A 26,109-nucleotide genomic window follows, 5' to 3' on the forward strand; every position below is an offset into this window, starting at 1 on the left:
TTCAAAATTACCTTTTACTGAACGGTCACTGCACAGCAGCAGCAGGTGCACAAACGCACGCACACACACACACACACAATGTATATATATATATATGTATCTCTCTCTATAAATATGGATGCCCTCAGGGCGGAGAAGAGGGTGCGGGCCCCTCCGGCCTCTCCCCGTGTTTGGCCCTTCGGCCTCTGGGCTGTTTTGCCTTCAAGGCCACAGCAGCAGTGGAGCCCCCTCCCCTCAAAGAGACTTTCCCTTCGGCCGCCAGAGGTGCCGCTCCCTGCTGCCAGTGGGTCAGTTCCTGTGGACTCTCTCCGGACACGGCCGCTCACTGGTGGCGCAGGACAGCCTGGAGGTCCTCGGGCAGCGAGCCCACCAGGGAGGAGATGGAGCGGCCAACCTGCTGCAGGGACTCTTCCTTCACGGGGAGGAGGTGCTGCCGGGCCCGGTCCTGCAGAGGGTGGACGGATGGGCAGGCGTGGGGCATGAGGGGTGGGCTCGTTTGGCGTGACCCTCACCCTGGGGGAAAGGGGGGTGGTTCTCACCAGCTTCTCCCTGAGCTTCAGCACCATGTCCACCAGCTCCGCCTCCGACTTGTCCTCCGTCCAGGCCTTGATGTTCTGGAGAAACAGCACGGAAAGGGGGTTGGGGGACCAAAAGGCAGCCCACCCCCCACCCCACTCTCCTTCTCCTAGGCTTGGAGGCAGGTGGGTCAACCCCATGAAGATGGGTGGCTTCACTGTGGCCCCTGATGACGCGGTCAGTCATAGAATCAAAGAGTTGGAAGAGACCTCATGGGCCATCCAGTCCATGCAGCCCACCTCTGGCTGGGGAAGGGTGTGGGGGGGGGGGGCTGCACATGGCTCTGAAGCCCGGGGAGGGGGAAGGGGAGGGGGAGGGGGAGGAGCCCAATTCAGGCCAGAATGGAAGGACAAGGTCCCAAGACCTCTTCAGCAGGGCAGGGGGGGGGGGGTTTACAGAGGTGCCCCCTATTTATTTATATACCGCTTTTCTCACCCCGAGGGGGACTCAGAGCGGTTTACACACAGATAATGGCAAAAATTCAGTGCCCACAACAGTAAAACCACACGCTAAACATAAATCACATTACAAACAGTACATCATCAAATATCAAAACAGTTATTAAAACCATCAGTGGAGTCACCGTTGCAGTCCTTGACCCATGCCAGCCCCCTCCCCCCTCCCTCCCCCCTCCCTGCCTGCCCGGGAGACCCACCGCCTCACTGATGGCCTCCAGGTGCAGCGCCTCCAGCTTGTGGGTCATCTCCCGGCGCCTCTGGCGGTACCAGCCGTCAAAGTTGGGGGACCGGAAAAACCGCCTGCGGAAGAGAATGGGGGGGGGGGGGGGCAGGTGATGTGCCTTCTCGTGGTGTCCGACTTTTGGAGCCCCTCCCTCCCTCCCAGCCAGGGTCTTCCTGCCACAATCTCAGACTCGGGAGGTCTGTCGTCGCCCCCCCCCCCCCCGAGGCTGCTGAGAGGGACCCTGAAGCCAAGGCAGCCCCCCCCCCCAGCACTACAACCATTGCACACACAGCCTCTCCTGCCCCCCCCCCCACAGGGATGGAGGGGGAGGCTCACCTGTAGAGGCCCATCCAGTCCCCCTTCAGCAGGCAGGTGAGCTGGGGCCCCGCGTGCTCCAGCGTCTTCAGGAAGTCCTCTTGGCGGAAAGGGCGGATCTGCGGGGGGTTCTGGGCAGACCGGGGGGGGGGGGGGAGAGGAGGAGAACTCAGTCCTGAGGCCAGCAGGTGCCTCCTTGGGGGGGGGGGGGGGAGGTTGGGGAGAGGTGACCCCCACTTTGACTCCCCCATATATATATACAAACACCCCCCCTCAATGCATAGTATGAGTTTACATAGAATTTGTGCTATGTTAGAATAGTAAGGATAAAGAACACGTTAAGTAAAAGGAACATACAATATTAAATTACCCAAAAAGTTAAAAAGGCAAGTCTCCTTCTGGAGAGAAAAGCGCCACATAAACAAACATAACAATAATAACAGTCAGTTCTTGTGGGTTTTTTCGGGGTACTTGGCCATGTTCTAGAGGCATTTCTCCTGACGTCAGAATATGGCCCTATAGCCCGAAAAAACCCACAAGAAGAACTGAGTGATTCCAGCCATGAAAGCCTTCGACAATACAATCATAACAGTAACAATCATAATAAATAGCAGCAATTGGGAGCCCCCCCCCCCTATGATTCCTGAAGGCTGCAGGTTGCCTCCCCCCCCCATAAACCAAATGGCCCCAAGCAGCCAGGAACCCCAGACCAAATTCCTTCAGGTTGGGTCAGCCGGTCAGCCCTCGCCTCCATGCCCCACGTATGTACATACCTTCCAGGGGCTGATGGCTCTCTGCAGGGGCATGAGGCCGGCCATGTAGTGCTCCTGCAAAGTGGGGAGAGGGGAGGCAGTGGAGGTTGGGGTGTCGCTTGAAAGAAACAGGAAGCCCCCTCCCCTGGGAAGGGATATGGCCAGGGGGCGGTAACCCCCCTCCCCCAGCACTACTCACCAAGGGGAAAATGAAGCAGTGGAGGTTGGGGGTGTCATTTGAAAGAAACAGGAAGCCCCCTCCCCTGGGAAGGGATACATCCAGGAGATAGTGACCCCTTCCAAAAACCCATCCCCTCCTCCCCCCCCCCCCCCCGCACTACTCACCAAGGGGAAAATGAAGCTCTGTGTGAGCTCCAAGAGGTGTCGCCTGAGGAGGGCGCTCTGGGCCTCTGAGGAACGCTTCTTGTGGATGCCCTGGGGGGGGAGGGGGAGGGAGGGGAGGGGGCACACATAAGAAATGCATGAGAAAGGCCTTGTAATGCCCCCCCATCTAATGCCCCCCCCCCACAACAGGCTCCCAAGGGCCCCTTCTTCCACCTCCCCAGGAGGCAGCCCCCTCCCCCCACGCAGGGCACCAAAGGGGAGACCTTGGGAGGGAGGGAGGGAGGGGGGGCTGGCTGGGGGAGGGCACCAGCACTTGGCCAAAGGGTGCCCTGCCCCCGCTGCTGACCTTCACGAGCTTCTTGACCAGGGCCTTGTCCTTGTGCAGGAAGGTCCGGTAGGCTGTGTAGAGGCCTTGGGGGAGGGGCAAGGGGGGGGGGAGATAGAAGGAGGAAGTGGTCATCAGGGAACCAGCAGGGGAAGGCCTCCCTCCAGGTGGGAGTGAGCGGGTGGTCTCACACTGCAAGGATTGACCGGGACCCCCACCCTCTCCACCCTCTCCACCCCCAGGCTCTGCAGCGGCCCATCCCCAGGGGCTTCATGGGGGAGAGCAGTTGGTGGGGGGCGGGGAGGGGAGACAGACTACTGTTTACCTGTGGGAAGGAAGCCAATGGCCTTGCAAGCCCCCCCCCCCCCCCCCCCGCCGACTCACCAGGCTTGGCGTCCAGTGTCCTTAGCTTGGCCAGCTTCTTCAGCTTGACCTGCTTGGGGAGTTCCCCTGCGCAAGAAGGGAGGAAGCAGAAGGGGCGCAGTTTGGTGTGGGGGGGGGCTCCTCTGCGTGGCAGAGACCCTCCCCACAGCTGCCCCCCCCCCAAAAGGCCGCCCCCCCCTTTCTACCGGCCATCTTGAGGTCTCCGAGGCGAAGGACGTGAGGCCAGTGCTGCAGCGTCTTGATGAAAAAGGGGTTTGTGACACCGAGGAGGACGTTGGGCCTGAGGGAGAGGAAGAGGAGTGAGCCAAGGCGGGGGGGGGGAGAGGGGGGGCAGGGAAGGGCAGGGGCCACCCCCAGGGAGACTCACGGCGCCTGCGTCCGCGTGGTGTATTCCTTGAACTCGCTGTCGTGGATGGTGAAGTAGGGCCGGTAGTCGCAGCAGTACCGCAAGGGAGCAACGCAGCTGTGGGGGGGGGGGGGGGAGGAGGAAGAGTGAGATGTGGAGGAAGAAGGAGGGGGTCCCCCAGAAGCCCCCTCAGCCCAATATGGCCCCAAGGAGGGGGAGCAGGGGGCCACAACCCTTGGCATCTTCCATGGGTGCACCTGTGTTGTGCTGTGACCCCTCTCAAGCCGTGGCCAGAGGTGGGTGAGAAATACAGTTATTATTATTATTGGGTTATGATGATGAAGATGATGATCTGCCCGGGCCCGGTACCTGGTGAGGGCGAGGACCACCTCGGAGGAGACGGCGGGCGAGGGGCCCACCACCGCCAGGGGCTCCCCCAGCAGCACCAGCTCCCACAGCATCTGGACGTGGATCAGGACCGGCTGGAAGCACCTGCCCGGACGGAGGGAGGGAGGGAGGGAGGGAGGGGGACCAAGGTTGGGTGAACTGCGGCCCCAGCCGTGCCGTGCTGCCCCCTCCCCAGAGGTCAGAGGCCGGTGCAGGCCCAGCGTGGCTCTGAGGGGACAGTGGCCAAGGGAGGCACCCACAGGGCAACCGACCGGCTGATTTATTTATTATTTATTTGGGGTTCTTGTACCCCGCCCTTCTCACCCCAAAGGGGACTCAGGGCGGCTTACACAGTAAAGGCACGATTAGATGCCGGCATCACAGCAATCATCACAAATTACAATAAATTCACCATTACCAACAGTTCATGCATTATTCCAATAAAATCAATAAAATCAATACAAACCTAATTCCTCCCTTACACGGTCAGTGTTTGCTGTCTCATAGATCTGCTTTTGATACCATTTCGTCCATCCTGCTGGTCTTACTCGCCTGATTGTCTGATTTAATTGCCAGAGTGCCCAAAGGCCTGGTCCCACAACCAAGTCTTCACCCTCCTCCTGAAGGAGAGGAGGGATGGTGATGCCCTGATTTCCCCGGGGAGTGAGTTCCACAGGTGAGGGGCCACCACTGAGAAGGCCCTGCTCCTCGTCCCCACCAGCCTCACTTGTGAGAGTGGTGGGGTCGAGAGCAGGGCCTCCCCAGATGATCTCAAACTCCGAGGTGGGACGTAGCGGGAGATACGTTCGGACAGATACACTGGACCGGAACCGTACAGCTGATGCCTGATGCCCCCCTGCCCTTCTGCCAAAGGTCAACACACCAGTCGTGTGCTGGGTCAAGACCTGCCCAGCCCAGCCCTATTGGGTCAAGGAAGGCGAGGGAGCGCTCACCGGAAGAGGTCCACTTCACAGGCGCTGGGCAGGAGGAGAGGGGCCGGGAGGAGGTTCTGGGCAGCGGAAGAGGAGAGAGAGAGAGAGAGAGAGAGAGAGAGAGGCGGGTCTGGCTGGATGGAGGAGTCCTCAGAGGCCGAGGCTCTGGAGCCCGTACCCTGCGTTACGCCACTTCTCTTTGGGAAGAAGCAGGCAGGCATCCTGGTGGTCCAAGGGGCAAGGGGTCGACCGAGGGGGGGGAGGGAGGGGGCATCTGACCAGCAATGAGCTCTTGTGGCCAGTGGCGGGGAATGCCACCCAGGCAGGGATCTTGGGATGCCCAGAGGCCAGGCCAGCCCTTCGCAGCCAAGACGCCACAGAGGCCAAAGGGCGGGTCAGAGGGGGAGTGGCCTGGCACCCCCTCAGGGAGAGGAGGAGGAGAGGGGTGGTCAGGCATTTGAGGCTGGGGGAGGCACAGGGGATGACCCTCGCCCCAGACCCCAGGCGGCTCTCACCTCTTGCTTCAGGGGCAGCACGGGGCTGGCATCGGGCCTCTCCACCTTGGAGGGGATCCGCACCTGTGGAGCAAAGGCCGTCCTGCGAAGTCCGCTCCCTTTCCAGGCTGCGCTTTGGAGGGGGGGGGGCTTCACCAGGAGAGGTGGGTCCCAGAGGCCCCCCCCCCCCAGTTTTGTGTGAGAGAAGGTCTGTCGCGGTACCTGAATGACGACGCCCATCACAGGCAGGTTCAGCGTCTGGCCGGGCACCGGCGGGGGCCACTGGTCAATCTCACTGCACACTGGGGGAGGGAGGCAGAGAAGGGGAGCAGACACCCCTCAGCCAGGCCACTTGGGCCCACCACCTCCAGCCAGGGACTGGGGGACCCCCCCTTCTGCTCTGGCTCTGCTGGCAACACAAGCCAGGCTGTCTCACAGCCTGGGGAGGTGCCCGTGACCCTCCCTCACACCCAGGCCAGGAAAGGCCTTTCAGGAGGGCGTGTGCCCCCTCCCCACCACAGACCCTTCAGGCTGGACAAAGCCACTTGAGCCCACCATCTCTAGCCAGGGACTGGGGATCCCCCCCCCTTCTGCTCAGGCTCTGCTGGCAACACAAGCCAGGCTGCCTCACAGCCCGTGGGCCCCCCCTCTCACCCAAGCCAGGAAAGGTGGCGTGTGCCCCCTCCCCACCACGGACCCTTCAGGCTGGACAAAGCCAGCAAATCAGCAGCCTCTGCCCCACAGACATGGCCCAGGAGGCTCCCCCCCCCCAAAGTGCCCCCTTGCAAAGTGCTGGGCCACTTGAGCCCACCACCTCTAGCCAGGGACTGGGGACCCCCCCCCCCCCTTCTGCTCAGGCTCTGCTGGCAACACAAGCCAGGCTGCCTCACAGCCCGTGGCCCCCCCCTCTCACCCAGGCCAGGAAAGGTGGCGTGTGCCCCCTCCCCACCACGGACCCTTCAGGCTGGACAAAGCCAGCAAATCGGCAGCCTCTGCCCCACAGACATGGCCCAGGAGGCTCCCCCCCCCCCAAAGTGCCCCCTGCAAAGTGCCCCTCCTCCTCCTCACCGGCCTCCAGGCAGGGCTCCAGCTTGTCAAAGTACTCGGGGGCAATGAGCTGCAGCAGAGACTGGAAGAGGTTCACGTAGGGTAGGCGGGAGACCAGCACCAAGGACTGCGACACGGAGGCAGAGGGGGGGGGGGGGAGAAACACGCACACACGTGAAGAGAGAAGTGTCTGTGTCGCTCTCGGAGATACAATCCCCCTTGTAGGGGTCCTGCTGGGCCCGTGGATGTGCACGCATGGGGGGGGGGGGGTTGGGGGGACACGGTGGCCACTCACCTTCTGGAAGTACCCCCTCTTGACGGAGGAGTCCCTGACCTGCCGGAAGTAGACGTAGCCAAAGTAGTGGGCCGTCTCCTGCTGGGAGGGAGAAGGGGAGGAAGAAGGAGGCCCTTGAGGCTTTGTGGCCCCCATTTTGGGCCCAATCCCCAGGCGGGGCCCCTGTGTTCCTGACCTGCAGGGCGGCGGGGGCCTCCTTGCGGCAGGCGGTGGCGCTCTGGGCCCAGGGGCGCTCCCGGAGGCGGGACCCGGACTGGCGGAAGCGGAAGCAGTACTGCGTGTCCCCCAGGCTCCCTGGCAAAGGAAGGAAGGAAGGGAGATGGAAGGGAGTGGCAGGTGAGGGGGGGGGCAGAGGCAGAGAGGACCCCTTCTGGCTGCCTCTCCCCCCCCCCCCCCCCGAGGCTCCCTTTGGCCCCCTTCCGTGCCCCCTTCTCCACTCACCTGAATAGGAATCCGGGAAGGCCAGGTAGCAGATGCTGGTCTTCTGCAGAAAGATCAGAGGAAGTGAGGTGAGGCTGGGGGTGGCCACAGCGTGGGGGGGGGGGGGGAGAGAAAGAGGATGCAGGGCTTGAAGGGAATTGTGTGGGAGGGGGATGAAGGGGCCCCCACTGTGCTGAAAACACAATTCTGAAATACGAAGGCCTGGAACACAACTACACTGCTGAACCGTAATTAAAAGTTGCTCAACTGCTGACGACCACAGAGAAATGATTAACTGCTAAACTTTGGATGAAAAATGTCGTGTTTACGTCATCAGAGGCAATGGCTCCTGAAGTTAAGGGAATGTTTACAAGGTTCCTTACGTTAAGAAGGAAGCCAGCAAGGCTCCTTGAGAAGGGAAACCAAGGGTCAGTTAAGGAAAGTCAGCATCTGCCCAGGAACCGATGGGAGTCACCTTCTTCAACTGTCTTCGGAGAGTGACCCTTTCACCCATTTTGTGTTTGTTCCCATCTACAGTTGTCCTCATGAGGCACTTTCCCCCGTCCTTAATGAATCCTAGAATCCTAGAGTTGGAAGAGACCTGGTGGGCCCTCATCCAGTCCAACCCCATTCTGTCAAGAAGCAGGAATCTTGCATTCAAAGCACCCCTGACAGATGGCCATCCTGCCTCTGTTTCAAAGCTTCCAAAGATGGAGCCTCCACCACGCTCCGGGGCAGAGAGTTCCACTGCTGAACGGCTCTCCTTACAGTCAGGAAGTTCTTCCTCATGTTCAGGTGGAATCTCCTCTCTTGTAGTTTGAAGCCCTTGTTCCCTTGCGTCCTAGTCTCCAGGGAAGCAGAAAACAAGCTTGCTCCCTCCTCCTCCCTGTGGCTTCCTATTTGACTGTGTTTGGCCTTCCTAATGAAGGCCAAACCCCGTCACTGCTCCTCCTCCTTGGCTCCTCCCGCACAAATACAATTCTTCTATCCCGACCTCATCCAAGGCTTTAATATTTTATCTTGTGCATTTGGCCCGCCCTTTGTGATTGACTTTTATTATATCAATGTATTGTTGAAGGCTTTCCACAGATATATAAACCCCTTTTCCTAGTTCCAACAGACCTCACTACCTCTGAGGATGCTTGCCACAGATGCAGGCGAAACGTCAGGAGTGAATACCTCTAGACCAGTGGTTCTCAACCTGTGGGTCCCCAGATGTTTTGGCCTTCAACTCCCAGAAATCCTAACAGCTGGTAAACTGACTGGGGTTCCTGGGAGTTGTAGGCCAAAAACACCTGGAGACCCCAGGTTGAGAACCACTGCTCTAGACCATGGCCATATAGCCCGAAATACCTATAACAACTCAGTTTAATTATATCATTTTGCACTGTTTATTTTACTTTGCTATTTTATGTATTTTGTTGTGATGTAATCTTTCTATTGTGTTGTATTTTATTTTGCTATATTATTTTTGGGCTTGGTCTCATGTTAGCCGCCCCGAGTCCCCTTTAGGGAGATGGTGGCGGGTTATAGATAAAGTTTATTTATTTATTTATTTATTATTCAACGTCTTGGAACAGAATCAGCAGAAATACTGCTCCGTAAGAGACCTTGTAATATTCCTAAAATATTCCTGGTCTGGCCTCCACCAAGCTCTTCTCCATGGGAAGGAGTTGTGTGTCTGGCAGGGAGGCCGGTCTGCCATGCAACGCAGAGCCTGGCCACTTGCTCCTTTCTCAGAGGAAGGGAGAGAATGTGTTTTGGGAGTATGGGGAAAAGGGCAGATTTGCAGGGAAGCAACCGGGCCAAAGTGCAAGTGGTGCCCCCCCCCCATGGCTCTGGAACTCCCTCCCCAGGCTGAACTACATTCATGGAGCCTGGACTGCGGCTGTGTTCTTTCTCAGCCATATTATTTTGTTGTTGTTTACAATTGTGATTGTCTTTATATTTTATCTGATGTTTTTAATTTGATTGTGTTTTATCTGTAATTGTTGTCCCTTGTAAGCTGCCCCGAGTCCCCTTGGGGAGATGGCTGGCGGGGTATAAAAATCAAGTTGTTATTATTATTATTCTCCAAAAGGTTGAAGAAATGGTTGTGTATTTTGTGTGTGTGTGTGTTGGGAGTGGCTTTAGAAACTGCAAGTCGCTTCTGGTGTGAGAGAATTGGTCGCCTGGAAGGACATTGCCCCGGGGACGCTGCCCAGATGTTTTCCCACCCTTGTGGGAGGGAGGCTTCTCTCAGGTCCCCTTTGCATGGGGAGCTGGAGCTGACAGGGGGAGCTCAACCCGCTCTCCCAGGATTCGATTGTGAACTAACCAAGGGAAGCTTTTTAATGTTTGTGAGAGTTTACAAACACCAGCCGCATCTATCCCTGGCCTGGGCCCACTGGGGTCCTCCCTCTGGGGGTTTTGGACTACAACTCCCACCGGCTGTGAGGAACTGTGGGAGTTGTAGTCCAAAACCCCCAGAGGGAGGTCCCCAGTGGGCCCAGGCCTGGTGTTTCCCCTTTAAATCCTATGGCTGTTCCTGATGGGGCGTGGCCTCCCTCCCCGGGGGCGTGGCCTGGCTCCCTGTGGGCGGGGCTTACCTCCTTCTCGCTGAGCGCCGGCTCCGGCGGGTAGACCAGCTGCAAGGGAAGAAGGGAAGGGAGGGAGGGGCGTTAGAGCGGCGAGGAGGGGGCGGGGCCAGACGAGGGGGCGGGGCCAGGGGGCGCCGTGACGTCACCCGCGCTCCTCCCACCTCGATGGCCTGCCCGAGCTCCAGGTCGAAGGTGACTGCGCAGGCGCACTCCAGCCAGGCCGAGAGCCGGGCCCAGGGCTGCGCGGGCGGGGAGGGGGTCTCCTCCTCCTGAGGCGGCGGCGGCGGAAGAGAGGGGCTCCGGGAGGGGAGGGCGCCGCCGCTCGGAGGCTCCTCCATCGCCGGCCCGGGCGGGGAAGCGCCTCAAGCTCCGCCCCTTCCGCTTCCGGGGCTCGCCGCTTCCGGTTCCGGCTGCGCTCCTTGAGGCGTCCATTTTGGAGCCGGAGCCGCCAAGAAGGGAAGCCGAGCAAGAAAGAGGAGGAGGAGGAGGACGACGACGGTGGCGCGGGCCCCGGGTGAGTTCCGCCTCGTTCCTTTCCTCCAGGCCGATCAGGCCCATCCGGGAGGGAGGGAGGGAGGCCTTCCTTCCTTCCTTCCTTGGTGCCTGCAAGGGGCGCCCCAGGGAGAAAGGAGGCCCGGCCTGGCCCCAAGGGAGGAAGAGAGAAAGGAAGAGTCCTGGCGCCTCTTTGCCCGGAATCGCCCTGGCTCTCAATCTGGGCAAAACAAGTAGAGAGCGCGAGGGAGTCTGAGGTGGAAGGGGTCCAGGGGAGGAAGGGGAGGCTCCCCCTCAGAGGGCCACAGCCCTGGAGACCCCGAAGGAAGGAAGGAAGGAGGCTCCCTCGAAGGAGGAGCACCCTGGAGAGACGGGCCTCTTTCGCCCTCAGGGGAGAGGAAAGTGGAGAGGAGCCACGGCTCATAGAATCCTCAAGCTGGAAGAGACCTGGTGGGCCATCATCCAGTCCAACCCCATTCTGCCAAGGAGCAGGACAATCACGTTCAAAGCACCCCTGACAGATGGCCATCCAGCCTCTGTTTCAAAGCCCCCATAGAAGGAGCCTCCACCACACTCCCTCCGGGGCAAAGAGTTCCACTGCTGAACAGCACTTCTTACAGTTAGGAAGTTCTTCCTCATCTTCAGGTGGGATCTCATAAGCTTGAACCCATGGCTCCATTGCGTCCTAGCCTCCAGAGCAGCAGAAAGGAAGCTTGCCCTCTCCTCCCTAGAACATCCCCTCACATATTGATCCATGGCCTTCCTCATGTTTCCTTTCAGCCTTCTCTTCTGCAGACTAAACATGCATAGAATCCTAGAATCAAACAGTTGGAAGAGACCTCCTGGGCCATTCAGTCCAACCCCTTTCTACCAAGAAGCAGGACAATCGCATTCAAATCACCCCTGACAGATGGCCACCCAGCCTCTGCTTAAAAGCCTACAAAGAAGGAGCCTCCACCACTCTCCCACCGGGACAGAGAGTTCCACTGCTGAACAGCTCTCACAGTCAGGAAGTTCTTCCTCACGTTCAGATGGAATCTCCTCTCTTGTAGTTTGAAGCCATGGCTATTGTACTTTGAAACCATGGCTCCATTGCGTCCTAGCCTCCAAGGAAGCAGAAAGGAAGCTTGTTCCCTCTCCCTAGGACTTCCCCTCACATATTTATACATGATCCTGATCATGGCTACTCTTAGTCTGGGCATGTTTAGCCTGAAGAAGAGAAGGCTGAGAGGAGATATGATGAGAGCCGTGTATGAATATGTGAGAGGAAGCCACAGGGAGGAGGAGGGAGCAAGCTTCCTTTCTGCTTCCCCGGAGACTAGGACGCAGTGGAACAATGGCTTCAAACTACAAGAGAGGAGATTCCACCTGAACATGAGGAAGAACTTCCTGACTGTGAGGAATGTTCAGCAGTGGAACTCTCTGCCCCGGGGGGAGTGTGGTGGAGGCTCCTTCTTTGGAAGCTTTGAAACAGAGGCTGGATGGCCATCTGTCAGGGGTGCTTTGAATGCAACATTCCTTCTTCTTGGCAGAATGGAGTTGGACTGGATGATGGCCCAGGAGGTCTCTTCCAACTCTAGGATTCTATGATTCTTCTCTCCTTCAGGCTAAACATGCCCAGCTCCTTAAGCCGCTGCTCATAGGGCTTGTTCTCCAGACCCTTGATCATTTGAGTCACCTTCTTTGTCTGGACACATTCCAGCTTGTCAATATCTCTCTTGAATTGTGGTGCCCAGAATTGGACACAGTGTGATTCCAGGTGTGGTCTGACCAAGGCAGCATAGAGCGTGGGGAGCACGACTTCCCTGGAACTAGACACTAGGCTCCTGTTGATGCAGGCCAAAATCCCATTGGCTTTTTTTGCCACCACATCACACTGTTGGCTCACGTTTAACTAGTTGTCCTTACTTACTTAGGTGATCCCTCATAGTCCGAGGATGATGTTCCTCCAAGAGTGGTAACCTGGGGCTGGGCCCGTAGGTGGCTGTGGAGCCCTATTCTTGATCTGCATCTTCTCCCTTCCGCAGTGAGGGCATCGGTTTCCAGGTGGAAGGTGGTCTTGGTCGGGGTTGGCTTGACGTGCCTTCCTCTTGGCACGCTTCTCCCTTTCGCCCTCCATTCATGCCTCCTCAAATTCTGCAGCACTGCTGGTCACAGCTGACCTCCAGCAGGAGCGCTCAAGGGCCAGGGCTTCCCAGTTCTCAGTGTCTATGCCAGAGTTTTTAAGGCTGGCTTTGAGCCCATCCTTAAATCTCTTTTCCTGTCCACCAACATTCCGTTGTCCGTTCTTGAGTTCGGAGTAGAGCAACTGCTTTGGGAGACGGTGGTCGGGCATCCGGACAACGTGACCAGTCCAGCGGAGTGGATGGCGGAGGAGCATCACTTCAATGCTTCTTCCAGCACGCTGATATTTGTCTGCTTGTCTTCCCAAGAGATTTGCAGGATTTTTCAGAGGCATGTGACGTCTGTAGACTGCCCATGTCTCGCAGGCGTAGAGCAGGGTTGGGAGGGGAATAGCTTTATAGACAAGCACCTTGGTCTCCCTATGGATGTCCCGGTCCTCAAACACTCTCTGCTTCATTTGGAAAAATGCTGCACTCGCAGAGCTCAGGCGGTGTTGTATTTCGGTGACGATGTTGACTTTGGTGGAGAGGTGGCTGCCAAGGTAGCGGAAAGGGTCAGCATTTTCTAATTAAGCTGTATCACTAGCATTGGAGAGGGGTTGGCTGGTGACTGCTGGAACAGCACTTTGGTTTTCTCGATGTTCAATGACAGGCCGAGCTTCTCGTATGCTTCTGCAAAGGTGTTTAAAGTGGCTTGCAGGTCTTCTTCTGAATGCGAACAGATGACATTGTTATCAGCATACTGGAGTTCTATAACAGATGTTGTTGTGACCTTAGTTTTGGCTTTCAGTCTGCTGAGGTTAAATAGCTTTCCATCTATCCAGTAGATGATTTCCTCTCCACTGGGAAGCTTCCCATCAACAAGGTGAAGTATCCTAGCGATGAAGATTGAGAATAAAGTTGGGGCAATAATAACACATCCCTGTTTGACACCTGATTCCACCTTAAATGGGTCACTTTGGGAGCCATTGCTGTCCAGGACTGTTGTCATCATGGAGGAGCTACAGGATGTTCACAAATTTGTTTGGGAACCCAATTTTTTGGAGGATGGTCCAGAGAGCACTGCGATTCACTGTGTCGAATGCCTTTGCAAGGTCGATGAATGCCATGGACAGAGGTTGGTTTTGTTCTCTGCCTTTTCTTTGGAGCTGTCATGCAGTGAAGATCATGTCCACGGTTCCTCTGGAGGGGCGGAAGCCGTTCTGGGATTCTGGGAGGGTGTCTTCTGAGAGGGGCAGAAGGTGGTTTGCAAGGGTTCTTGCGAGGATTTTCCCAGCGGAGATTCGGAGGGACATACCTCGATAGTTTCTGCTTATTGTCCACAAGGACCCCATGATCTTTAGATGGAAGGATGCCCCAAGGAAGAGAGACACGGGTTCAAAGGGCAGGGCAGGGCAGGGGATTCCATCTCAACATTAGGAAAAACCTAAAAGCTGTTCCACAATGGAACATCTTGCTGCTGTTGTCATGGAGACAAAGGCCCCTTTCCACACAGCTGAATAAAATCCCACATTATCTGCTTTGAACTGGGAAATACGAGAGAGAGGCCCTTCTCAGTGGTGGCCCCCGCCTCTGGAATGCCCTTCCAAGGGAAATAAGACAGGCCCCACCCCTCCTCTCTTTTTATAAGAGTTTGAAGACTTGGTGGTGTCAACAAATGTTTGAGAGTGACTAGTGCTAGCTCAGCCCAGACACCGTCCGGACACGACCTAGCCCCCTATCGATTACTCTGGTCATTCTCCTAACAGGCCCCTGGAAATAGCCCATCCTTGCTTTTGTCGTTTACCTATTACAGTACTGTACCCAAATGCCGGTCCCATCTTATTTCAATGTGAATCAGCCCTGACCCCTTCCTTTCCCATGCCCTAACTAATTGACATGAAGAGCAGTCAGGATTTTTTATTTTAATATTTGTGTGTTGTTGGGTAATTCCATGCTTACGTTGCTGTTACTGTTATTTTTTTGTTCATGTTGTGACTCTGTATGTTTTGATGTTGTTGCTTGGAAACTGCCCTGAGTCCCCCCGGGGAGATAAAGAAGTATATTAGTAAAGTTTTATTATTATATTATATTGTCAAAGGTTTTCATGGCCAGGATCACTGGGTTGTTGTAGGTTTTTTCGGGCTATATGGCCATGGTCTAGAGGCATTCTCTCCTGAAGTTTCGCCTATATCTGTGGCAAGCATCCTCATAGGTAGTGGGGTCTGTTGGAACTAGGAAAAAGGGTTTATATATCTGTGGAATGACCAGAGTGGGACAAAGAACTCTTGTCTGTTGGAGCTAGGTGTGAATGTTTCAACTGACCACCTTGATTAGCATTTGATGGCCTGGCAGTGCCCGGGGCAATCTTTTGTTGAGAGTGATTAGATGTCCTTGTTTGTTTCCTCTCTGTTGATTTGTTGTTGTAATTTTAGAGTTTTTTTAATACTGGTAGCCAGGTTTTGTTCATTTTCACGGTTTCCTCCTTTCTGATGAAATTGTCCACATGCTCCTTGTGGATTTCAATGGCTTCTCTGTGTAGCCGGACATGGTGGTTGCTGGAGTGGTCCAGCTTTTCTGTGTTCTCCAATAATATGCTGTGTCCATGTTGGTTCCTCAGGTGCTCTGCTATGGCTGGCTTCTGCAGGAGTCTACCGTGTACCATGCAGCTGTGGACAAGTCTACATAGGGACCACCAAACGCAACATTGCTCAAACATGAATCAAGGAACATGAAAGGCACTGCAGACTACTTCAACCAGAGGCTGGGTGGCCATCTGTCTGGGGGGCTTTGATTTTGCTTTTCCTGCATGCCAGTAGGGGGTGGACTAGATGCCCCACGTGGTCTTTCCCAACCTTATGATTCTATTATTATTCTAGCTTCATTAGGTATTATCAGGGCAGTTATATCTTTGTTGTTGTAGTTTTAATAAGAGTTTTACAGCATGTGCTAATATCTGTGGTTTTTACTTTTTTTAACTTTTATATTGTATATTGGGCTCTTGATTGGGGAAAGGCAGGGTACAAATGCCATAAGTAAATAAATACTAAGTACTATTTTGAGTGGTATGGGTTTCTTAAAACCCTGTTCAACCAGGGGACCGTAACCAATTGGCAGCTCATTGTGAAGAGTTTGCAAGGTTCTTCGCTGATAAAGTGGGGCAGGGGCTTTCCAAACCCTTGCTTGCTGCCAAGGACCTTTGGACGCACAAAATGCAATTTGGTTTTGAGAAATAATTGGGGTGGTTATCAGTACAGTCAGTCCTCAAGTTGCAAACAAGAGAGATTCTCTCGGTTTGTTCTTAAGTTGAATTTGTATATAAGCCGGAACATTTTGAAGTCTAACTCCAGCCAACAGGGTTGGTCCATGAGGTCACGAAGAGTCAGAAGCGATTGAACGAATGAACAATAACAACAACCAGCCAAATGTCTGTCTATCTACTGCATCACATAGGGAAGGTTAACATAACACCCCATGGTATTTCCTTTGTAGTCTATGCCCCTGTTCAGAAGATTGCACCTCACTTCCTGTCTCTGTGATCATTGGATTTTAAAAAATGTGGCTTGTTGTGGAAACAAGGATTGGAGAGAAAGCTTCAGTGGAGCCCCCTTTCTCCCCGGGTGAGAACCCTTTCGGGAGTGGATTTCCCTTCCGACTGGTAGATTTCTCTCACTTCCTGTTGTAGCAGCCCCATTCTTAACTCTGAGTCATATGTAAGTTGGATGCTTGTAAGTCAGGGACTGTCTGTAGCTGTTTTATAAATAAAGTTATTATTATTATTTTATATGTAGAATAGCATTGTTATTTAGTTGCGTATACTAATTTCTCGTGTATGTTATTTCATATTATTGCAGAGTTAGTTTAAATTATGTTTATTTTCATTTGCTTGAATTTGCTTTTAATTACTGTAATGTCAATATTAAAAACCAGTCAATACAGAGTTTATGGTCTTTTAGGTAGTAATTCTCAAGCAACCAGAAACTACATTTATTCAGCATCTAACAGCCCCCATGGGATTGATAGGGGGCCAGGGGTTAACTGAGAGTCTATTGTAAATATACGTATATTGTGACATTCCTGAACCCAAAATCAGAATTGTTTATGGTATGAAAGGAAACAACAACATGGAAGTAAAGAGGTTGTAATGCTCTCAAGTGCATTGGCAACGGGTCATTCCTAGAATATCTTGCTCCTGATGTGAGTAGATGGTTGGCTTTTATAGCCCCCTCCCCCAGTGCAGGGGTTGTACAGAAAAGCATGAAGCAGTGGCTTCCCTTTGGTTTGGGGGGGGGGGGGAGTTGGCGGTTGGACTCTTGGAAAGTTAGACATAGCCCCCGCTCTGTCCACCCCACCTTCTGTGAACCCCAAATGCTCATGCTGTCACCTGGAATTCATAGGCTGCCTGTCCCCAAAGGACTGTTTGACCCACGGTCTTCTCCATGAGCACTGAAGGGATTTGCCAAGCTCTCACTGAAGTCAGAACAGCCTGAGAGCATTTGACATACATTAGAATCAGGAGAGAGAGAGGAAGCTCCCTTTTCCTTCTCACGTTAGAAAGCTGTGCCTTGCTTGGAGCAAAGAATGGCAAGACTGAGGCTGAGAAGAGGATTCCCTGCTTGGCCTCACAAGGTGGTGAGGGGTCTGTGGATTGGGGGCGGGGGGGGGGATCTCAGCATTGCAGTTGGGTCCTGTGTGTCTTGCTGTAGACAGTGTTTCCTTCTACATCAGTGGTTCCCCACCTGTGGGTCCCTCCCCAGGTGTTTTGGCCCACAACTCCCAGAAATCCCAGCCAGTTTACCTGCTGTTTGGGTTTCTGGGAGTTGAAGGTCAAAATACCTGGGGGCCCACAGGCTGAGGACCACTGCTCTGCAGGCTGTCCTCAAGTTACAAACAAGATAGGTTCCGTAGGTTTGTTCTTATTTCTTATTTATTTGTTTAGAACTTCTATATCCCGTTCTTCTCTACCTCAGTGGAGTTGAATTTGTTTGTAAGTTGGAACAGGGACAGCTCCAGCCATATATCTATATCTCTTACTTCTTTTACATACATACATACACACACACACATATATAGTGAAGATATATATGCAAGCACGCATGTTTTGGGTGGCATAGGGAAGGGCTAACACCCCCATGGAGCTTCCTTTGCTGCCTCTGCCCCTCTTCAGGAGATCCCACCTCACTTTCTGTCCCTGAGAGAACGAGATTTTGGAAATTGTGGCTAGTTGTGGAAACAAGGTTTAGAGAGAAAGCTTCAGCGGAACCCTTTTTCCCCATGATAAAAACTCTTTCGGGAGTGGATTTCCCTTCCAATTGGTATATTTCTCTTACTTTCTGTTGTCTCAGGCCTGTTCTTAACTTTGAGTCATATATCAGCCAGATACTTGTAACTTGGGGACTGCCTGTATTTCACGAAGTGGCGTTTAGTCCTGGTGGGCTGCAGAGGTTGCAGGTTCCCTGTTGCACGCTGTGCCTCCAAGACAACTTTGCCTTTTGGGCTGAGTTGTGTTTAGTCTCTGCTGTGGCAGATCTCAGAGGAGGGCACTGAAGTTCTTTGTGCTTGTGTGTGTTTGCGCGTTCAGAGTGTGCCGTCATTCAGTCCCAGCGCGTCTTCCCTTGCTGGTGTTCAAGTGCAAGAAGCAGCCTCTCAGGTGTTCCTCCCCTGCTCCCGGCAGGTGGGCCCCATGGCGGCCACGCTGCTTCCTGTGGCAGAGCCTCCCGGGGAGGGCGCCCTGGGCCCAGTTTTGCCTCTGTTGGGGGGGGGGGGCTGGCCCTGCTGGACTTTGGTGGTTTCCATGGCAGCCAAAGGGTTTCCTCCTAGCAAATCCCCCTGACTCCCTGGGCCTTTGCAGGTGGGCCTGTCAGGGCTACTGCTGGCCTTGGAGTGGCCGCCCCTCACACATACATCTGTCCTGGTGTTGGGGTTCAGCCTGATCCTGATCTGTGTGAACCGGATTCTCTGGTAGTTTTTCCAACTGAGCAAGCTCTCCCTGACCCTGACAGTGTGGAATCTGTTGTTGATGCAGAGGTCAGCGGAGATGAAAAGGAAACTCAACAGCTGGAGGAAAATGTTTGGAAACTAGCCGTGATATCACTAGCCGTGATATCTCTCCACCTGGGGTTTTTAATGAGGACCGAAGAGAACAGATAGTTAGAGACATAAATGTTTCCCAGTTTCTACGAAGGTCAAATCGTTTACAGGAGAGACAGGCCCAGGCTTCAAAGTCAAGGGGCGTTTCAAAGAATAGCTTCTTTGGTTTAAGAGGCCTCCTGCCGGGTGTCTCTTTAGATCAAGCAACGTTTGGGACTGGGGCTGTGCCTTGGCAGAATTCTTGTGTTTCATGGGCGGTAATCCCAGAGGCTTGTAGTTGTCAAGTTCATGGTTAGTAAAAGGCTAACAGGTTCCTGGTTCTTGTATTGTGGCTTTTGAACTTTTGCTCAAGTTCAGAGATTCTACTAACTGCTGTGTTTTTGTGTGGCTTTTTGACTTTGCATTTACCTTTCTTTTGTAACCAATTTTTCATCAATAAACAAGGATTGTTTTTCCTACAGTCCAGAGTGGTGGATTTAATCTTATGGTCTCGTTTCTTGAACTGGGATGCAACACCTGGGGAGCGAGGGGGGCTCACTGGGGCCCAGCAGGGAAGCTCCTCCCTGGTGCTGCTTCTCTTTAGCTACTTGGACTGAGCCGGAGGTGGTGTTTGGTTGTGGACTTGGGAGAGAGCACATGGGCCACCTAGTCCACGCTGCTTCGGCCAGGCAGGGACAGCGCAGCCAAGGAAGCAGTCCCCCCCCCCCCCCCCCCAAGGCCTTTGCCTTCTCTCACCACTTACAACATGCCCGCTATTCTTTCCCTCTGCAGGAAAGGGCTGGAAAGAAACTGAGGTAAATGGAAGTTGTCCCCAAGGCCAGGTCCTCTGGAGCGGCAGCAAGGCCAAAGGGCAGCCCCTGAAGTGGCGCCTGCGCAGGAGGAGGTAGGACCCCCCCTCTGCCCCCCGTCCCTCTGGTGGTGCTTTCTCCTCCACCCGCCCCTCCCCCCCCCGAGATCGTGAGGGAACAGCCCTGTCGGGCGGTGGGCACAGAGAGCCCCCTCCCATCCGCCGGGCATCGTCCACGCGCCCCACCCACTTCTTCCCCCCCCCCCGATGCAGGTAGCGGGGCGCTCTCTCTCACCATGTTCTGGAAATTTGACTTGAATGCCACGTCACACGTTGACAAGCTTCTGGAGAAGGAGGATGTGACTCTGCAGGAGTTGATGGACGAAGATGACCTCCTCCAGGAGTGCAAGGCCCAGAACCGGAAGCTGGTGGACTTCCTCTGCCGGCCGAGCTGCATGGAGGAGCTGGTCCGCCTCATCACCCAGGAGCCCCCCCTGGACATGGACGAGAAGGTCCGCTTCAAGTACGTGCCGCCACTGCCGCCATTGCTGCCGGGCTTTGGGCAGCCCACGCCTGGGGGGGGGCGCTTCTGGGTGGGGGGTGGAGGAGGCTGAAACCAGGGGGAATCCTCGCCCCAGGCCCCTCCTCTCCTGTCACAAGTCGGGGGGAGAGATTGGGAATATGGAATATGGAGGGGGGGTGCCTGTGGCATTGTGGACCCCACTCCCTGCTCCCCTAGGGCTAGTAGAGCCAGTAGAGGTGTGGCCAAGAGGCCTGAGGCAGAAGAGGGGCTGCAGGCCGCTTGCCCTTGAAGATCCACAGCAGCCCCCAAGCGGAGAGTTCCCCTTGGGAACAGGGCACCCGAGGGCAAGTGAGCCTTGATCCTTTTGCAGCGCTCAGCGCCTGTTCCTTGTGGGGTCCCTGGGACTGCGCTCCTGGAAGCCCCCTTGTCTTCGGTCAGGAGAGGAATGGGCGTTACTTCTGGTTGTGGGAGAGGCCAGAGGACCCCCCTCCCTCCCTCTCCACCCCCATGGCTGGACCTTGCTCCTCCCCACTCCCTCCCGCTCGGCTCCTGTCCCTGCAGGTACCCCAACACGGCCTGCGAACTGCTGACCTCCGACGTGCCGCAGATCAACGACAAGCTTGGGGGGGACGAGGCCTTGCTGAGCGTCCTCTACGACTTCCTGGACCACGAGCCCCCCCTGAACCCCTTGCTGGCCAGCTTCTTCAGCAAGACCATTGGCAACCTCATCGCCAGGAAGACGGAGCAGGTGGGCCCCTGCGCCCCTCGGGGGGGGGAGGGGGAGAGACTCGGGAGGAAGCCTGCAGAGCCCCCCCCCCTTGCAGAGGCCGTTTGCAGGGATCAGAAACAGCCAGAAGAGCCCTTTGTGCGCAGGCGCATGGTCACGTTCCCACTTGTATGTTTTAAAGGGAAGGGTTCCTTCCTGGGTGGGTTGTTGCTTTTGAAAGTTTCCTTTCTTCAGGTCACTGTCGCTCTCTTAAGACTGGGTTGTTGTAGGTTTTTTGGGGCTATATGGCCGTGGTCCAGAGGCATTCTCTCCTGACGTCTCTTAAGACGGTTTCTTAATGGCGTGTGTATTCTGCCGGCCTCTCTCTTGGCCAGCGGACTTTTGGTAAATGCCTGGAAGGGGTGGAAGAGCTGAAGCGGTGCTTTTTCTCGCAAGGTGATTGCGTTCCTGAGGAGGAAGGAGCACTTCATCGACCTGGTCCTGAAGCACATCAACACGTCGGCCATGATGGACATCCTCCTGCGACTCATCAGCTGCGTGGAGCCCTCCCAGCTGCGCCACGAAGTCCTGAACGTGAGCCACCCGTGCCTTGCAGGACGGCCCCTGGCACAGCCAAGCCACCCGTGGGCTCTCTCTCTGCGCGTGGTGGGAGGCGGGGGGGGGGGGGGGCTAGCCGGGCATCCTCATCTACACTCTGGGGCGAGAGGGCGAGCACCCCAGGCTTGTGTGGGAGGGAGGGGAGGGGGCAGGGGGTGGTGCGGGAGGGGCCGGCTGTGCTCCTGGCGTCTCCCACCATCCAGAGGACGATGACCCTCGCTCTGAGGACTCTTCCTGGCCTCTTTGCCTTGAGGTTCAGGAGGGTTGCCCACACATTTGCTCATCTCTAGTACGGTGAAGCAGGGAAGGAACCATGCGCCACCTGGCAGCCCCAAGCCCCCCCCCCACACAAACACAAAGACAAGGCTAGGCCAAAGGGGGTGGGGGGGGGCTTGGGGCCGCCAGGTGGCGCATGGCTCCTTCTCTGCTTCACCGACTGGTTGCTGTGCCTGGGAGGGAGGGGTTGGAGGGAGGGCTGGGGGCCGTTGCTCTCCCTTGGGCCCTGGACGCATGACTCGTTGGGCGTTCCTCCTGAGTGGGTGCCAAGTGGGTGGGGAGGGGCACCCCCTCCCCTTGAGTCCCAGGAAGGCTGGCTTGGTGCCCAGGGAATCGGGGCCAAAGGGGTGGGGGGCTGCTGCTCACCTGGGCTTGTCCCCTTCCCCCTTTTTGTTCTGCCAGTGGCTGAATGACGCCAAGGTGATCCAGAGGCTTGTGGGCCTGATCCACCCCAGCCAGGACGAGGACGTAAGTTCCGACCCAGAGGACCGCCTTGCAGGGGAGGCTGGTGGGCCGCTCTCAGCGCATGGGCCGGGTGGGCTTCTCCTCCTCCCTTCCCCTGCGGCCCCTCTGCTGCCCTTCAGGCACTTTGCCTTGCTGTTGCCGCCAATGAAGGATGAGGCCGCTCCCATGCCATGACCCCCCCCCCCCCCAAAGATGTTAGGACAGCCCAGGGAGGAAGAGGCCTGATAAGGGAGGGAGGGAGGGAGGGAGGGAGGGTCTTATGTGCCTGAGGCCCCACCAAGGAGGGAGAGTGATGCCATGAAGGCTCAATGGGGCCACCCAGAGGGGGGGAGGAGGAGGAGGGGGAGGAGAGGGCGGTGAGCGCTCCTGGCTGGAATGGCAGGGCACCTGCAGAGTCAAGGCCCCGGCCCAGCGGGTGAGAACTCGGTCCGGCCAGGCCTGCTGGTGGTGGTGGTGGTAATGGCTTGGCCCCGGGTGACCCCCCCTTCCTCCTCCTCTTGCTCTGCAGCGTCAGTCCAACGCTTCCCAAACGCTGTGCGACGTCATCCGGCTGAGCAGAGACCAGGGCAGCCAGCTGCAGGAGCCCCCCGAGGCCGACCCTCTCCTGGCGGTGCTGGAATCGTAAGTGCCGGGGCTGGAGGGTCAGGGCCAGGGTGGCGGGGCTGGGCTGGGGGCCCTCTTCCTGCCCTCCCCCCATGGGGCCTGAGACCTGCAGCAGTCGGGGGTGGGCTCTGGGAGTCCCTACCTTGGGGTGGGGGGCAGGGCAGGCCGAAGGTAGGGCAGCTGAGGGGCTGGGGGGGGGGGCTGTTCTGCAGGGGAGGGGAGGGAGGAGGCAGGCAGGCCCCTCACCCAGCCCCTCGGCTAAGGCAGCTTGGAGGGCCTGAGAGGGGAAAGGCAGTTCCTGAGCGAGCGTTCTTTGCTTGAACGGGAAGTCTTCAGTGCGCGTTTCTAGGCTGTAGGTACTTACGGACTGCGTTCACTGCTTTTTCTATAGGGCTTTTCTCCCTATGGATATTCCTCAGTTTCCCAACTCCTGTCAGTGTTATTCTAGCTGAAAACAGGGCCGAAGGGAAGGGGAAAGATTAAGAGGCAGGCCCGGGTTGGCCTTTCCCTGCGGCCTTTGCTCCGCCAGGCCCTCGGCCTCACGACGATGGGGATAGCGGGGGGGGGGGGGGAGTTCTGTCCCCTCAAATCTTGGAGGAAATGGCCGAGTGAAAGAACGCGGGACCTGCTGACTGGGGAAAGGGGGTTGGGGCCCAGACATGGAGGAGGACCAGGGGGGGCATCATGAGCAGCAGGCGGCCAGCCTCTTCCTGCCACACCCATCCAGGGGCCACGGCTTCCTTGTGGGGGTGCCCCCTCCCTCCCCCTCCCTCCTAGGCCGCGGCCCTTATTCTCTCCTGGTCTCGCCAGGCAGGAATGTGTGGAGCAGCTGCTGAAGAACATGTTTGATGGGGAGCGCACGGAGAGCTGCATTGTGAGTGGGACCCAGGCCCTGCTGACCCTCCTGGAGCCCAGGCGCGGGGGGTGAGTCTCACTGCCTTCCCATGGACCCCCAGGTGGGGGGGGGGGCGGGGAGTGTGTGCACGTGCCTTTGGTGCTATGTGCCTCATTGGGAGGAGGAGAGAGAGGTTCAGAGAAGGGCGGAATGAGGCTCGGTGCATACCTTCCAGGTATGATTGCAGCTTAGGCCGGCCCTCAAGGGAACCTGTCGCAGGGCTATCCTGGCAAGATTAGTGCTGGGGGGGGGGGGGGGGAGAGGGGTGCCCTGGCCTTCCTGCGGCTGAGAGTTTCTGACTCTCCCAAAGTCACCCAGTGGGATTTGGACCCTGTGATTTCTGTGTGGAGGGAGGGAGAGAGGGAGGGAGGGAGGGGCTGGCTGCTCCCCGGGTGCCTCAGAGGATCGGTAATGGTGTTTGCCTCAGAGGATCGTTTGGGAATGTGTGTTTGCACACGCATGGGCGCCCTGGTTCCCATTTTGTAGGGAAGTGTCCGGGCCCTTGGGAAGGATTTCTTCCAAGGCCAGGGGTGAACTGAGCGGGAGGCCCTCCTCTGGGGGGGGGGGCGTGGGCTGGGCCTCGCTTGCCCGGCCACCGCATGGGCCCTGCGCCCGGCCTTGAGGGTGCCGCCTGCCTCTGCCCACAGCGTGGAGGGGGGGCTGGTGGACGCCTTCTCCCAGGGGGGCGAGAGGCCCTACTCCATCAGCGGCAGCGTCCTCTCTGGCATCGAGCCCCGGCTGAGCGACTTCCACGACCTGCTGCTCCACCCGCCCAAGGTACGCAGAAGGCCCCGCCCTTCTACCCCCAGGCCCTCCTTCCCCTCCCCCCCCCAACGCACCCCTCCGGCTTGGCTTCCTGTGGTGACCGGAGCCCAGAGAGGGGAGGGGAGGGGAGTGGGCATTCTCATGGAACAGAACCTCCTGGGTCACCTGGGAGTGCGGGGGGGGGGGGGTGTCAAGCAGACAGGCAGGTCCTGGTGCAGGTGTGCTCTGGTCTCCCACGGAAGGGGGGCCCTTTTGCCTGGCTGAGGCTCCTCCTCCTCCTCCTCCTCCTCCCTAGACTCTAGACTCACAACGTGCCCCTCCCTTCCCCTTTAGTGCCCCCCCCCCAGTGTTTTTGACCTCTCCTTTCAATCTCTCCTCTCCCCCTCCTTCAGTTCCATACCTGTTACAATATCCTGTGTTGTACAATGTGATTTTAAACTGTTTTTTAATCTACTTTTAAAGAACTGCTTCCTTCCCCCCCCCCCCTCGGCACTTGTTCCCCGCTTTGTGCTGGTTAGTGACCGTAATAAATAACCCTGACCCCTGACCCTGCCCCCCCTCCAGGCAGCCCCCATCCTGACCACCATCGGGGTCTTGGAGGAGCCGCTGGGGAACGCCCGCCTGCACGGGGCCCGCCTGGTTGCGGCCCTTCTGCACACCAACACGCCCAGCATCAACCAGGAGCTCTGCCGCCTCAACACCATGGACCTCTTGCTGGTGAGTCCCGAGGGGAGGGGGCCCCCAGGGCCAGCTGGGGGGGGGGGAGAAGGGCCCTTGTGAGAGAAGCTGACCCCACCCGCCTCCGTTTCAGGACTTGTTCTTCAAGTACACCTGGAATAACTTCCTGCACTTCCAAGTGGAGCTGTGCATCGCCGCCATCCTGGCCCTGGCCTCCTCCTCCCCCTCCCCCTCCTCCACCCCCCCAAGCGACGCCGAGAGGAAGGGCGTGGCCGAGGGGGACCAGCCCACGGGGGAGGCGCCCAAGAACGGCCGCCCCGAGAACATCATGCTCACGCATGTGAGGAGCCACTCCGGTGCCGAGGGGGGAGATTGTGTTTGTGTGTGTGTGTTTGCATGTGCACACGGGGGGGGGGGGGTCCTCAGCAGGGGCCAAGAGGCAGCAGCCCATCAGGGAAATGCAGAGGAATCTCTCCTTCCCCCCCCCCCCCCCGCAGCCTCTCTTTGGCTCCCTTTGCATTTGCAGTGAGGGAGGCGGGCAGCCTGCTGCTTCTGCTCCGGCCAGAGCCAGGCCCACGGCTTTTGCGCAAGGCCAGGTGACCCCCCCCCCCTCCGCCTCTGGGGCCAAGGGGTGGCAGCCGGAAGGGAAGCGGTTGGCTCAACAGGAAGTCCTGGCTCTGGCTGCAGTGCAGTGTGGTGTGGGTGTATATACATACATACACACATACACACACATATGTACACATGTATATATACACACACACTGATCCATGTGCTGCTCACGTGGTTTTAAGTGACTGGGTCAGAGGACAGGCCTGAGCATGGCTAGCAGTTCTGCCCCCCCCCCCCATCAGCCACCTTGGCCTCCCAGTGGACTTTGTTCCCCCCCCCCCCCTTTTCCAAGCCTGGCCGTGGGGTGCTCTTGTTAAAGTGCTGAATGGTGCGAACGGTCCCTTTCTGTGCCCGCTGATGCCGCTTTGGGTCAGCCCTGGAGACCATTCAGCCCCATGACGTTGCCTGACTTCTAGTGTCAGCATACCATTGAGTTGCACTGGAGGACCTAGGGGCCCCTAGAGAAGTCTCTCCAGGGCCACTCTATGGGAACTCCCAGGGTGAGTGAGGTCACCACAGAATGGCCGGGATGTTTCTCATTCTGCCGTTTCGGGAGTCTTGCTGTGCAGAGATGTCAAAGGCCTGTTTCAGAGTGCCTGGCATGAGGTGTGCTTGTGGT

The 26,109-nt window shown here is 56.9% G+C and overlaps 2 protein-coding genes across 5 annotated transcripts in view; one reads left to right on the forward strand and one right to left on the reverse strand.

Moving 5' to 3' along the window:
• On the reverse strand, window positions 1-10,259 carry DENND6B (DENN domain containing 6B). Of its 2 annotated transcripts, none has more exons than XM_067469437.1 (20): window positions 10,040-10,259; window positions 9,888-9,926; window positions 7,321-7,363; window positions 7,055-7,173; window positions 6,880-6,957; window positions 6,606-6,711; window positions 5,760-5,839; window positions 5,559-5,621; window positions 5,065-5,120; window positions 4,094-4,216; window positions 3,746-3,841; window positions 3,564-3,658; window positions 3,379-3,444; window positions 3,016-3,080; window positions 2,670-2,759; window positions 2,346-2,399; window positions 1,594-1,703; window positions 1,232-1,334; window positions 540-614; window positions 1-445 (listed from the first exon to the last, which is right to left on the reverse strand). In XM_067469437.1, the coding sequence occupies exons 1-20, from the start codon at window positions 10,214-10,216 to the stop codon at window positions 323-325; spliced, it is 1,761 nt and encodes a 586-aa protein (XP_067325538.1). In that variant the 5' UTR covers window positions 10,217-10,259; the 3' UTR covers window positions 1-322. The 2 variants fall into 2 exon arrangements, with proteins under 2 accessions (XP_067325538.1, XP_067325537.1); XM_067469436.1 differs by having other exon boundaries at window positions 6,880-6,960.
• Window positions 10,022-26,109, forward strand: part of PPP6R2 (protein phosphatase 6 regulatory subunit 2) — a 24,861-nt gene continuing 8,773 nt past the window's right edge. For 2 of the 3 annotated variants that reach the window (XM_067469431.1, XM_067469433.1), the window contains exons 1-11: window positions 10,186-10,392; window positions 19,334-19,445; window positions 19,623-19,872; window positions 20,434-20,620; window positions 21,035-21,172; window positions 21,875-21,940; window positions 22,446-22,558; window positions 23,351-23,464; window positions 24,083-24,212; window positions 24,765-24,917; window positions 25,012-25,218. In XM_067469431.1, the coding sequence (XP_067325532.1) occupies window positions 19,646-19,872; window positions 20,434-20,620; window positions 21,035-21,172; window positions 21,875-21,940; window positions 22,446-22,558; window positions 23,351-23,464; window positions 24,083-24,212; window positions 24,765-24,917; window positions 25,012-25,218 (1,335 nt within the window). In that variant the 5' untranslated portion in view covers window positions 10,186-10,392; window positions 19,334-19,445; window positions 19,623-19,645. Of the gene's footprint in view, window positions 10,071-10,185; window positions 10,393-19,333; window positions 19,446-19,622; window positions 19,873-20,433; window positions 20,621-21,034; window positions 21,173-21,874; window positions 21,941-22,445; window positions 22,559-23,350; window positions 23,465-24,082; window positions 24,213-24,764; window positions 24,918-25,011; window positions 25,219-26,109 lie in introns of those variants that run through there. The other variant, XM_067469432.1, reaches the window with a different exon arrangement.

This window comes from Anolis sagrei, chromosome 5 (assembly GCF_037176765.1).
Source record: "Anolis sagrei isolate rAnoSag1 chromosome 5, rAnoSag1.mat, whole genome shotgun sequence".
Classification (NCBI taxonomy): domain Eukaryota; kingdom Metazoa; phylum Chordata; class Lepidosauria; order Squamata; family Dactyloidae; genus Anolis; species Anolis sagrei.

Coding starts and splice junctions, on each gene's coding strand:
- DENND6B (XM_067469436.1), bottom strand. CDS start 10,216: ATGGAGGAGCCTCCGAGCGGCGGCGCCCTCCCCTCCCGGAGCCCCTCT. Junction 2,400..2,669: donor AGAGCTTCATTTTCCCCTTG/GTGAGTAGTGCG, acceptor CCCACTTTGCAG/GAGCACTACATGGCCGGCCT. Junction 1,335..1,593: donor GACTGGATGGGCCTCTACAG/GTGAGCCTCCCC, acceptor TCTCTTCCGCAG/GCGGTTTTTCCGGTCCCCCA.